Source organism: Malaclemys terrapin, chromosome 8, assembly GCF_027887155.1.
Source record: "Malaclemys terrapin pileata isolate rMalTer1 chromosome 8, rMalTer1.hap1, whole genome shotgun sequence".
Classification (NCBI taxonomy): domain Eukaryota; kingdom Metazoa; phylum Chordata; order Testudines; family Emydidae; genus Malaclemys; species Malaclemys terrapin.
In genome coordinates, this window is record NC_071512.1 from 3122708 (window position 1) to 3136404 (window position 13697).

The following is a 13697-nucleotide window of genomic DNA, read 5'->3' on the forward strand; positions in this document are numbered from 1 at the left end:
AGAACTAGGTCTATTCAATGAATTTAGCCCCCGAATTCCTGATCATGAACGATCCAGACTTGGAACTTGGCCGTATCGCACAAATGTCAGCCCTGGCGACTGCTTCGAGTCTTCAGAACTGGCTCTTCATGCCACGTGACGGGCCATGGTAAGACACAAGGTGTTGTTTCTGCTCCGTGGCTGGATGCTGCCTGACACCTTTGTGCACAGGAGAGGGACTTGAATAAGTTGCTTGTGGTGTGAACATTCCCATGAGACTATATCCACACAAGCTCCCGGCGCAGGTGCTTGCGGTTGCTGAAGTTCTGTTATGTGCTGGATGGTGCTATCCCAGAATCCCATTACTTGGCTCTTACCCGTTTCAGTGTCCTGTGCTTCCCACAAGAGAATCGGCAGGTTAACAGGGATGGCCAATGCTGCACCAGCCTGGCCTGCCATATATAATGTAGTCCATAGTGAAGAAATAAAATGCCGTGCAAGAAAAATACAATTAATTCCATCTGGAGCGAGGGAGGTGGGAGCAAGGGACAGAAAGGGGGAAAATGATGAAAATGCAAGTCTAAAAGAGTGCAGGGAATAAATGCCCCCCCACACACACACTTGAAGCAGTTTCGTTGCCAAAGTCCCATGCAACTTCAGTTAGGAAGCGTGTGAAGAATGATCCTGTGATTAGCAAGACAGGGCGAGGAGAGATATGTGGTGCCCGCATACTGTGGTGATGGGCACATTAGCAAAGTGATTAGACAGACAGGTAGACAGCTAATTAGACTCTAGGATGGCAAAATGAGGAGAGCTGGTAGAAAATTTTCATTGAAACATTTTTTTAAATCAACAAATGGCTTTTTGACCAAAATAAACATTTTCACTTTGGCCAAAAATTTCCATTTTTTTATTGATACATTTTGTTAAAAAATTCTGAGTTTTGATTTTCGGAAACTGAAAACTTGGACCAACCAACCAAAAATGTTTCCCAAAAATGTTTTCAAAACCCGTTTTGTAAAAAAAAAAGAAGTTCTGGTGGAAATTTTGGAAACCTCATTCCACCATCCTTGTGAAAAAAATAATTAACATTGTCCAAACAGCTCAAAGAATGAGGGAAGGTAAGATACATTCTAAGTTGGGAAGGTACATAAGGATGCATCCAGCCAGCCAACCATGTGGGAGGAGTGGAAGCCTATTCTACGTGTTCCTGGCCTCCATTGTGAAATTGGAATATAAACGAAAGCCTGGTGATTAAACAGTGTGTGTAATTTCCTAGCCCAATGAAAAGAGAGTTTGACTGGAGACTGCTCTCTTAATGAGACCACTGAAGAAGAGCCTGGATAGCTAGAGTGGATGGATCAGTGAACTAATGACTTTTGAGGCTCCACTTCAAGCTAACTTTGAGGAGAGAAGTGAACTGAGTTTGAAGCATTTAGCTCATTTTATGCAGACTTGAGTCCACTTCACAAAAACCAGCAGTGGCAGTTCAACACAGCAGACAATGTTGGTTTAGGAACAATCAAGGACCAAGAGGCTCCTTGGGACAGTGGAGACATGAAAGCAGCACATTTTTGTATTGCTTTTCTGTTATTTGGTCCCACAGATGAATGCTCATGGAAAGCCAGATGGATATCTGGGACAATAGCCAGGCTTATCTCAGTCAGGCACTGCTTATGTGCCATGTGCAACGTTGCAAATTCATCTTAATCCCAACCTATCACAGGGATATCCATATCCATCTCTGACGTTCTTTGGAGCAGTAACTGACCACTGCACCAAATTGTGCAGACAGGGGTGTTTTGGGGTGTATGTGATGTGTTCTAAAATTGACAGCTTCACACTCATTTCACATGAGAGCTAAACTGGATTTGAATCCAGATCCCAGACTATTCCACAAACCCACAGCACCACCGAGCCCCGGGAAAGAAACTGTTTGAGAAAAATGGAATCACCACTATTAAGAAATTCATGTCAAATGGATCTGACTGGTAGGTGCATGTTTCATTCCTTGTGTCCCATATGAAAACCTCCTGCCTGGGAAGGGCTGTGGGGTGGCTTCACTGTAACTGCTTCCACTGGAAAAGGTGCCCTGCTTCTTGCTCAGAGAGAATCCAGTGCTGTGTTCATGCTCTGGAGGATTTTGTACCCCGGATCAAAAATGTGGATTAAAATCTGCCCAGAGCAAGCACACATCACTCACATTCACACAACCTGTGCACCTGAGTGCCCACACGCCCATCCCATGAACACTCAGACCTGCATTCACAGCTACCCCCTCCCCTCCATGCAAGTACACAAGCATGGGCACGGAGCCATATGACACTCCTGGGTGCATTCTCACTCGTGTGCCTAAACTCACAACCACCCACGCACACTCACGTGGATGCACACTCACAATCACCATTGAGTGTGAGCACACACCCAGTGCACCCTACACATAGGCACACTTCTATGTCCACATTCTCACTTTCCTACACACACACACACACACACACACACACACACACACACACACACACACACTCACTTGTGCCTGCAGGAATGACCTGTCTCTCACACACACGTGTATATGCCTGTACAGACAACTGACCTCACATTCTGGCACACTCGCTCCTGTGCATTGCTGCCCAAGCACCCTTGGGCACCCGGAGCCAGCCGCGCACAGACCTCACACGCTAGAGGAGGAGTGTCACAACTCCCTCCCCTTTCCGGACACATGGAAGCCAAGAGACATTACGGCAGGCACTCACTTGGATTTGTTCTCCTCATAGTGAGCACTGGTCTTAATGTATCTGGCCAGTTCTATCTGCATATCGCCGAATAAAGGAACCACCTGCAGCTGCTGGAAAAGAAAACATAAGACGGTTGAAATATGGGAGAGGTTTTCCTTTGGCTGGAGAGCAACACACAAGGACACGAGAAGGCATCCTCTGCCCCTAAGGTGCTGGATCGGGCCTGCCAGTCGAGGGGGAGCTGCACAGGCATCCCAGATCATGAAAATGACTGAAAATTAATGCCAGGCTTTTTACATAGGGAGGATCATCCTGTCATAGACCTCCGGGCCCCTGGTTTTAGTGATACCCTGTTTATTGTTCAGTACTGTACAGGGCCATATCTCCAGCCCCCGGGAGTCCCTAGGCAATGGGCCATGCACAAGCACCGGCAGCTGCTGGAGAGAGAAGAGTGTATTTATAGAAAAGATAAATACATAACCCTGAACAACTCACCCCATCCCTCCCCTCCCCCTCAAAGAGAAATAAAGCAGTATGCTAGCATTCGGGGCTCCTGCTGCTTCAAAAATGGCCTCGGGCGTTAGTGGCACCTTGGTCTCTCCTCTTCTCTGCCCCTGGCACACAACAGTTTAGTCTCCTGAGGACCTAAATGCTTTAGTCTAACCCAAGTTCCTGGGCTCAAGGCATCTCCTACACTGACATCACCATAGATTTATAGGAAGTGATCAGAGTGGCAAGGCAGCAAACAGCAGCCCTATGTAAGAGGGCAAAATCCTTTTGTGGTTTAGCAATATTCATCTATTTAAGTACAAGGTTGGTTTTTGTTTTCACTCAAATGAGGCAGAAATTGTTAATAATACAGGGATTTCCCCCCCCCTCGTTTTAGGGGAAAATTAAGTCAACGGGACTTGATGAAAGGAAAGTTATTGGCAAAAGGACTCAGTGGAAGGAAAGCTAATGACAAGTTAATAGGATACAATACCTTTCACAAGGAAAACTGCTTTATTCTCCTGTTCATTGCTGCAGCCACAACTACTCAATGCCAGATCTTACCATGTCTGCTAGTGCTGATGTGACCCAAAGCTAAAGGGCCAATTTATGTCTGGCCCTGTGCATGGGAGCAATGGAAGGGAGAAGACGCTCTTCTATGTAGGGAACAGCTGCAGTCCAAGCCAGGGGTTGCAGGCACTCTGCTAAGGGCTAGGTACTGGACTACCCAAAGAGGGAAAGAGAGGCAGAATAAGGACAGAGACTTGGCCCTTTGCTTTTTCTGCAGCAGCCAGTGGACCTGGTTTGGTATGGGTGGACATGCAGAGTCCCAGGAGGAAACCGGGTGGAATCAGGCGGCACTTGTCCACGTGTTCCCAATCCTGCACAGACCCTTTGCAACCCACTCCCTGAGCACAGCATGGCATACAGCGACAGTCCAGCCCAGAACGAAGGAAGTGAAATTGTTCCAGCAAAGCGTAGCATTAATTCTCTATGGAACCTCTTGAGCATTTTGAGGTGGACACAAGCTTCCAATTCACTTTTTTATCCTACAGGGGCTCTGATTTACAGATGCAATGAGGATGCACAAAGCAAGGCAAAGGGCTGTTTGGCTCCTTGGGTTCATGGTGTGTCAGGTCAATGGTGGGGTAAAGAGAAAAGAAAAGCCAATCATTAACCTCAGAGACCATACCGAATTGGACTAGAATTTCAATAGGGCTGGAAAACCCTGTATTTCTCAAGCTAGTACAAACCACTACCTGCTCACCCAGATTCATGGCAATCCACCCGTCTCCACCGTCTCCAGAAGGGTCTGGATCAGGCTCAAGATCCTTCGGCCTTTTTCTGAACTTTAAATACGTTTGTTGTTTGCTTTAAAAATCACAACCCAAGCCGTGTGGATCATTAATTTACAACAATCTCAAACCCGACCTGCACAGGCCACTGACCTTGAAGAACTTGTCTATTTTGCTAAGATTGATTCTCTTCTTGGTGTCCAGTTTGTAAATGTTGCTGACATTCCCATCCATCAGATACAGACCAAAGCCCATCACCTGGAAGAACAGGGAGACAACAGGAGAGGCTAGAGTCATTGTGATGAAATGATAAATAAATAGCATAGGTCACAAGGGAATTCCTTTTTGTGGGGCATGAGAAGGCATTATTTCAGGGTCCTGTATCACAGCTCTAGCCATGTGAAATTGGCAATGGGTGGTGTGGGGAAAATCAAATATTTGTGGATACATAACACATTTGCCTTGATCTTTTGCTTTATTTGTTTTTTTCAAGAACAAAAGGTAGTTTCTGCTGCCATAAAATGTTAAAATGAAAATGGAAAAATTTCATCCCAGAGCAAATTTGAAAAAATTCATAATTTTTCCCCTAGAGAAATTTCAACCTGTTTGTAATGAAAAGCCATGTTCACTTGTGGAAAGTTCAAAATTCTGCTCCAGATTAAACTCACAAATGTTGAGGACAATCTCATAAGAATGACAATATTGGGTCTGACGAATGGTCCATCTAGCCCAATATCCTGTCTTCTGACAGTGGCCAGTGCCAAATGCTTCAGAGGGAATGAACTGAACAGGGTAATTTAGAGTGATCCATCTTCTGTCATCCAGTCCTAGCTTGTGGCAGTTGGACATTTAGGGTCACGCGGAGCATCTCCCTCACCATCTTGGCTAATAGCCATTGATGGACCGATCCTCCATGAACTTATCTAGTTCTTTTTTCAATCCAGTTCTACTTTCCAGCTTCAAAACATTCTATGATAATGAGTTCTACGGGTTGACTGGGCACTGTGTGAAGAAGTACTTTCTTCTGTTTGTTTTAAATTGGATGTCTATTAATTTCACAGGGTTCCCCACAGATCTTTTGGTATGTAAAGGGGTAAACAACACTTCCCTATTAATTTTCTCCATGCCATTCATGATTTTATAGACTTCTCTAGCATATCCCCCTTAGTCATCTCCTTTCTAAGATGAACAGTCCCAGTCTTTTTAATTTCCCCTCATATGGAAGCTGTTCCATCCCCCTTCTCTGCACCTTTTCCAATTCTAATTCACACTTTTTGAGATGGGGAGACCAGAACTGCAAACATTATTCAAGGTGTGGGTATACCATGGATTTCTATAGTGGCATTATGATATTTTCTATGATATTCTCTATCCCTTTCCTGATGATTCCTAACATTCTGTTTGCTTTTTTGACTGCCACTGCACATTGAGCAGATGTTTTCAGAGAACGATCCATAATGACTCCAAGATCTCTTTCTTGAGTGGTAACAGCGAAATTTAGACCCCATCATTTTCTATGTCTAGTTGGGATGATGTTTTCTGATGTGCATTACTTTGTACTTATATGAACGCAAGGGGCAGGCCAGGGAGTGTTGAGCAGGTAACAGTGACTAGCTGCCATGAGCACCCTGCTTTCTCTGTTTGTGAACTCCCACTATTGACCTCAGCTCTGACTAGGACCATGACTTCTGCTTGAACAGCCGAACACTCACATGGACCCTGACACCCGGTATTGACCCTCGGCCTGATCCCCAACCAGGTTTTGGCTTGACCCTTGGCCTGACTATTGACCCTGATATGGACTCTGAGCCCTGGCGGTCGTTCCTGCCTATCGAGCTCCTGCCACTCGTCCCGCCTACCTTCGCCCGAGATCCTGACCCATTCACTCTGTGGCCTCTTTGGGGTTACGGCACAAATGCTGGAAGGAGCCCAAAGACTCCAACAATCGGTTCCATCCCTGCTAGCCAGGGGCCTGAGCAGCAACATTCAGGGGCTCCTAAGTCTGGGGGGAGGGAAGGGGGGGAATTCAGATCCAGGGTTTGGTTTGCCACATGATGCTGATTTTGGCCCATGCAAGCAAAGAGCAGTTCCTAAACACTTGTGCGTGACAACAGAAGCATCACTTGACTGCTGTGCACAGAGCTTTCCCATTCATCAGGGAGAGGCTCCACCTGCTGGCTGAACGCACAGAACAGCCATTGAGCATCCTCTGGGCGTGCTGGGCAGGGTTGCCGACCTTGTAAAGGGTCCAGAAGGAGAAAGCTGGTGGCGAGGGGAGACGGGGAGCAGAGGAAAGAGAGAAAGGAAGAAGGGGGGAAAGGGTCTGTGGAAGGATAGCAGAAGGACAGGAAGAATAAAGAGGAGAGGAGAGAGAACAGACTGAGAAAAGCCAAGCTAGTGATCTACTGAAAGCGCCATACAGGGATGAGTTACTGCTCTGGCCGCTGGGAATGCCATGAAGGCAGCACACTCAGCCCCCGGGCAGAGGTATTGCTGCCGAACATGCCTGAGTGACCCATGGTTAGAACTGTGCCCAGCTCTGTCAGCTGAACAGACCGTCACGGGGCCCTGGCGGGGGAGAAGTAAAGGTTGGAAGTGGGGGAAGCGGTGGAGATTATGGATTCCCAGCTGAAGGAAGGAGCAAAAGTTTAAGGGAGGGAAGATGGAGAATGGGCTCAGGGCGCAAGGTGGCTCGGCAGGAACTTTGATATTCCTTGGAGAGGCTGCATCCTTGTCATTCTAGCCCTTGGCTCGAGGAGAATCTGGCTCTGCGTGCGTGGAGAGACCCCCCGCAAATCTGATACCACAAGGGGGGAAGGGAACAAAGGAAAGAAAAAGGGAGAGAAAAAACATGTGGGAGCACAAAGGGATTTCACCACTAAGGAACGGAACAAAAGCCAAAGACTGCGAGAGCGCGTGTAAGAGGGATTCACCTTTAAGAGCATGTGCTTCTCGCTGGGCGTCAAGTACATCTTGTTTTCATAGTAGTCCACACAGATGTTGACAATATCCGCCAGCAGCTCCTCGTAGCCAGGGATAACTTCCAGCTGTTGATGCAGACACTGAAACACCAACACGCCCCACATTAATCCCACCCTGGAAGGGCCAGTGAGAGGAAGGTGGAGGCAACGTTTGGAGGACCGAGGAGCATGATTTTCACCCTGCAGCTTGCAGACTGACCGGGCCGTCTGTGTTTAGTTAAACAGTTAGTGGTTCTTAGTCATCCTGGAGCCTGTGTCCAAGGTTTCAGAACCAGGTGCAGGAGGAGAATGTCACCTACTAGCCTCACCTGAGGCTGTATAGGAAATGTTATCTCTGCTAGGGCACCGGGGCTGAGAAACAAACCCCTTTTCTCCAGCGCTCAGGCCCTCAGGAACAACACTCCCTCCTTAGATTGATTCTTCCAGTGTGGTCACCAGAGAACCAGGGGTAACAGCCAACATAACACTGTGACGTGACAGGAGGAAGAGAAATGATCTGGCTCAAGAGGAGACTTCGCACTCTGCTAGTGTCTTCTCTTGTCTTTGTGTCATGTTCTACCTCAGCGGCACAAACCCTGGGATCAGGAAGGAGCATTTTTCAAAGCCCTTTTCTGATCTGCAGTCCCTGAGATGGAGTGGAAGTGTGGAGTGTGGCCCTTCCCAGATCCATCTGTATTTTACATTGTGCATGTCTCATCCGGAGAAGACTCTCAAGGTCTGGATGCACCCAGTAGGTGAAAACAGGACCCTCGGTGTGAGAGACTGAAGGGTAAATCTTCTACCAAAGAGACAACCTCATCCCGCTCATCTTGTGTCTTTTTGATCCCCACACCTTCTCTTTATCACTGGTAGCTGATACCCTGAGAACTCTAAAGTCATCCCAGATGTTCTGTTAGCTGGAGGTAAGGCCTGATCCAAAGCCCACAGAAGTCAACGGAAAGACTCCGATTGGCTTCATCGGGCTTTAGATCAGGGGCATAATGAACAACGTAGCCATCTCAAGAGCCGAACCTGCAGTGCTCTTAGCCCTGCCAATGCAATCATGTCTCCCCTTCCCTGCATGGGAAGGTGACCCCACTTGGCAGAACTAACTGGTAACTTTGCTGAGCAAGTGGTGGGAGAAAGAGTGAAGGAAAGCGACCCACCTGTGTGATCCGGTTGTGGTTCGCCAGGAACATGGAGAGGTTCTGGGATTCCTGAATAGACTGCGGGTCAGCCATCTTCCTCAAAAACTGGGCAGCTCTGAAAGGAGGAGATCCTGTGTTATCCAGGGCTCTTTGTATCAGGTTAACTCTCTCGGCGGAATCACAATGTTGACGCCATGTTAACAGAGCAGTCAGGTCTTTTTACCCCAACACGGAGGATGGGTTAAAAAAACAACAAGTTTTATACAATTTAATACTGTAATAATAGAAACATTTTCATGATTTTCTTTTAATTTTAAATGAAAACAGCCTTTTTTATCAGAATAATACTTAGCCCTTACAGTGTCCCTCTCATCTATAAAACACTTCACAGGTCTGAGTACGGTCCCTTCTCCCTGTTTGGCAGACAAGGAGACTGTGACACGGAGAGGTTAAGTGGCTATTTACCCATTTACATTGTAATGCAAGTCGAGGGGGGAGCCCGAACTAGTTCTCAGACCTCCTGACTCACAGCTTAGTGTTTTGTCCTCTCGACACCAACTCCATCAGGAGATGCAGCTATTACTCTGGGATCTTTGCAGTGCAGACACTGTAACACTTTGCTAGTGCTTAAGAACCAGCATGTGAAGGTGACCATGAACAGCCCAGATTCGTTTTACTGTCCAAGGTGAGCAAAGTTCTATTAATGAGCAAACTATATAAATGGTGAAAATAATAATGATAGCTAGCTCTTTAGCGCTTTGTATCCATTGCTCTCAAAGTGCTTTACAGAAGAATTCAGTAACATTATCGCCATTTTACAGATAGGGAAACTGAGGTTAGCTTTTTAAAATGTAATACCTTTAATATCCCTACATGTCATTAGTAACACAAGTAAAGAATGCTTTGTGCAATCCAGGCTCTTTAACCTGGCATGTATCAGGGGGCAGCTGTGTTAGTCTGTATCTACAAAAACAACAAGGAGTCTGGTGGCACCTTAAAGACTAACAGATTTATTTGGGCATAAGCTTTCGTGGGTTTTAACCTGACATGGTTGCCTTGCAGGTTTGGTCTCCTCTATTTTGCTAGACTGCTGACTGGTTTGCATTGAATATATTCTGTAGTTTTAAGGGGAAAATGCCCCAAAGAGCAAAATCCTCTATGGAAACTTATGCCTCTAAAACTCTAACTACATTCATGCAACTCCTATGCTGATCCTTTGCATTGTTGTTTAGTTTAGCAGCCATCTGGCACTGCACAGCATTTTAGCAGAAACCGTTAATCACCTGCAAAATAATCTCATTAGCTCTCTCTATCTAAGCTATTTATCTGACCCCTATTACAGTAGTATCTGAGTACCTCACAATCTTTACTCTATCCTCATAACATCCCTGTGAGGTAGAGCAGTGCTACTGTCCCCATTTCACAGATGGGGAACTGATGCACAGAGAGGCTAAGTGACTTGCCCAGGGTCACAAAGGAAGTCTGTGATGGAGGAGGAACTCAAACCCCAGGCTCTGGCTAGCATCCTAACCACTGGGTCATCTTTCCTCCTCCTGCCCTGAGTCAGAAGCAAATGAGACACAGCCCTGGCCCTGGCCATCCTACGCCTCCTCCCCGCACGCTACAGAAATGTGCAAGGCAGGTGGTTCCCCTCCCACCTTTTGTAGGCAGAGTGGTCATTTTTGACGCTGCACTTCATGTTCTTCAGCTCATCCAGCACGGCGAACATATTAATGAATTTCCCCAGCGTCAGGAGATAGGCCTCGGAGACAAAATCCTTCCTTCTCTCAGCGTGGCACAAGCGCTTCACCTCGTTGCAGAACCGCTCGATAGCCTTGCGCTGGAAGACACCGGGAGGGGAACATACTTAGCGGGGGCCCGGTCCGTGCTTAGTAGAACTATGGAATCCAGTGGCTTGGCATGCACGTGTGTGTGACATGTCCCCACCTAACGACCGGCCCACCAAACGGAAAACAGCCCGTTACTGCCACGAGCTAATAGCATTCCTCCTCCGGCTCAGATAGAACAGGCCTGCACGTTTAGCGCTGGGATGGGATGTCCACCCCACCCAAGGCCTGAGCAGGTTAACAAGGGCCAATTAACCTTATGGGCTGCACCTGGAGGAGAATCAGGAACGGATAAAGTCTAACGGATGATGAAGCCCAGCTGGGCAGGGCAGGCTGAGCGTGTATAAAGCCAGGAGGGGGCTGCCGGGAGGAGCTTTGAACTCATTCCCTAGAGAGAAAGGGAGTTGGCTAAGGACGAGGAGGAGATCTAGGGGAAGAGCGAGCCCTGGGCTCCTGCCCTGCACTACAGAGGCTAGCAAGAAGCCGGGGGGTGCAGCCACTGCGAGTGGAGGACGCTCGGGCTGGTAAACCCAGAGATGGGCCGGGAGCTAGAGACGTGAGGTAGGAAGGAGCCCAGGGAAACAGGAACTGGGTCTGAGACTGAGCAGACTGTCATTACGGAGTATAGGGTCCCTGGATTTGAACTCAGAACACTGGATGGGCCCGAGTTCCCCTGGACCTGGACGTGAACCGGAAGACTTCCTCCCACGGCATATGGACAGCTTGTCCACTGGGATTTTGACACCCCTGACGGACTAAATAGTGACCTGGCTGGAGGGCTGAGTCACTGACAGAAACGGGTGCCAGATGACGCGAGAGCTAATCCCCAGACCCAACCACCAGGATGAGCGCCAGCAGGGCGTGTGCTCTGTTACAGGGCTCAAGGTTCCACGTTCAAACCCCACTGATGACAGATGAAGAGGCTTTGTTACAAATATCCCAGCTCATTTGAAAGTACTCTCACTGCTGGCCAGAGGAATGCGGGTTCAAACCCTGTATGGGGCCTTGGGCTGACAATGTCACATAGTCTGGGGAGCTCTGTCAGATAAAATAAGGTGTTACGCCAAGAGTCCTTCTGCGCAGCTTTTCAGGTGGATGTTAAAGATCTCATGGCACTGAAAAAGAGCAAGGGAGAAACCTGGCCCCAGGTTCTGTGTGGGCTCCTGGAGCACAGCCCAGCTGTCAGTCTACACGCTCTGCCAGAACCTACCATGTTATTTTGTTAAGTGCTTTGGGATGCCTCAAGTCTGAGCGCTGCTAAATTTAAGTCTCTGTGCCCTTAGTGACGTTGGACAGTTACAGTGGTAAGTGCAAAGGAGCCTCAGAAGACTTTCATTATCTGGGGGCATGTCCTCTTGCAAATGGGTGGAATGGGCTGTGCCCGGCTTTGCATCCAGACAGAAGGGGAAACTGCTCCAAAAACACTGTCACATCAAAGCACATTGAATATGGGGAGCTGTGGAAGGGGCTGACAAAAAATATTAATCTGAGCAAAAATAAAAGAGGCAGGTGGTCTGGCAACCTCATGCTTGTTATCTTCTACCACAAGTAGCACTGAACTCAAATATCTCCCCCTGCTGCAGAAATGCCAACAAAAACATGGTGGTGTAAGTGCCTTTGTGTCTTCCTCAACACCCACAGTTCAGGCTCTGGCGGGTGACGGTTCCCTCCTAACCCTTCATTTCCTTTTGCAGAGCAATAGAAGCATTAGTTATTGTCTCTAAATACCGGTGGGGTGGCTGCCTTATAGAAATACATTGCAGAGCAAATACCTACAGCAGGGCTGAAGCCATTTGGACCTTCATAAGCTTCCGGGCCCAGCTTTGCCCAAAGGTTTATGATCTGGGCCTGAATTTTGAGTTTATAATTAAATCTGAGGCTAGGCAAGGGTTGTGTGCCTTAGAGATTCTGCTGTGAGGTATCCCACGTGCCTACTGGCAGGTACAAAGCTAAAGGGCATCTCAGTTCTACCAAGAGGAGTTGGGAAGGTGTCCTCCAGGCTGGATTGGCAGGGAAATGAGATCAGAGAGCCACAAATACTGAACTGGGAACAGAGCTCCTGCATCCCTCCTTCACCACTTACCTGGAAATACATGAACTTCATCAGCTTGGTGACCTCTGGCTCCAGAACTTCCACAGTCTTCTCATAAATTTCCACCCGGTTCGGCTGTTCGTTACATTTCACCTGAACAACAGCAACAAATGATCATCATTAGCATTCCTAACAACATCTCTGGTTTTCACCGGCCCCCATCCTCTGCTGATTTCAAGGTCAACATGACAAGGTGAAGCCCAGCCTGGGTTAAGGACGACAGTCGAGTTGAAGACAAAGTTTGTTGTTAAGGAAGCAATTCTCAGACCTGGGATTCCTTTCCGATATTATAAACAAGGATGGTAGCCTGCAGCATTGCTCTGAGAAGCAAAGTCTTCTGATACATTTTTTGCCTGGCTATCATACAGGACGTAAATCCTGGCTTGATGTCATCACATGAAGATGGAAGGTCATCGTGCCGTAAAGTTGCACTGGTGCCTCACATTGCAAAGTCACAAAACTCAAAGTACATTCGAGGTTTTAATGTTCTTGCAGCTCTGGAACAGACCTGTTATAGTCACTAGCAAGTCATGGGTTTTTTGAATGTGTTGTGACTCTACTACAAAGTGTTGTGGGGACTTTATTATTATTATTTTATTTTATTTTCAAGTTAAAAATATCTTGATAGGTCACCTTCATCCAGGTCATGGAAAGCTGGATACGGGGAGAGGCTTATCCGAATTTCACCTGCTTCAATTCCAAACTCTGTCTCTTTAATGGACACTCTGGTAAGAGTTATACACCCTGAGTCAAATCCGACATTGCCAAATTTCATGCTTCTCTGAATTCATCTCTCAACGTTACCTCCACTTTCTTTTGTGTGGGCACTATGATGTAAGATCCTCCACCCCTAGTCCAATGAAGTTGCACCACAGGAAAGCTGCCTTAACAGCATCCCTGTATAAGCAAATCCCCAAATGGCCAGCTCCATGCCACCCACGCACAGCCTCCCTAGCGTAAGGGGCACGTCGAGGGCATGGCCAGCGTGCACTCTGCTCCAGCAGTTCTCACAGCTCTGACAGCCCCGAGTGGGCCGATACAATCGTGTGTTTGGGGCTGAATCGGCTATAAAGCATCTGGCCATAAAAGCACCTTTGCCCTCATGGATCCATGTAAGAGTTGCATTGAGGCAGCGCAGAGGCAGCGCAGCAT

The 13697-nt window shown here is 47.5% G+C and overlaps 1 protein-coding gene across 2 annotated transcripts in view; it reads right to left on the reverse strand.

Annotated features, from left to right (window-relative positions):
• The window catches only part of CYFIP2 (cytoplasmic FMR1 interacting protein 2), an 80317-nt gene that overhangs the window by 49564 nt on the left and 17056 nt on the right, over positions 1 to 13697 (reverse strand). Inside the window, exons 5-10 of one of the 2 annotated variants that reach the window (XM_054037991.1) lie at positions 12537 to 12638; positions 10265 to 10446; positions 8625 to 8721; positions 7432 to 7560; positions 4652 to 4756; positions 2733 to 2821 (exon numbers count right to left, since the gene is read on the reverse strand). In XM_054037991.1, coding sequence (XP_053893966.1) covers positions 2733 to 2821; positions 4652 to 4756; positions 7432 to 7560; positions 8625 to 8721; positions 10265 to 10446; positions 12537 to 12638 — 704 coding nt within the window. Of the gene's footprint in view, positions 1 to 2732; positions 2825 to 4651; positions 4757 to 7431; positions 7561 to 8624; positions 8722 to 10264; positions 10447 to 12536; positions 12639 to 13697 lie in introns of both variants that reach the window. The other variant, XM_054037990.1, reaches the window with a different exon arrangement.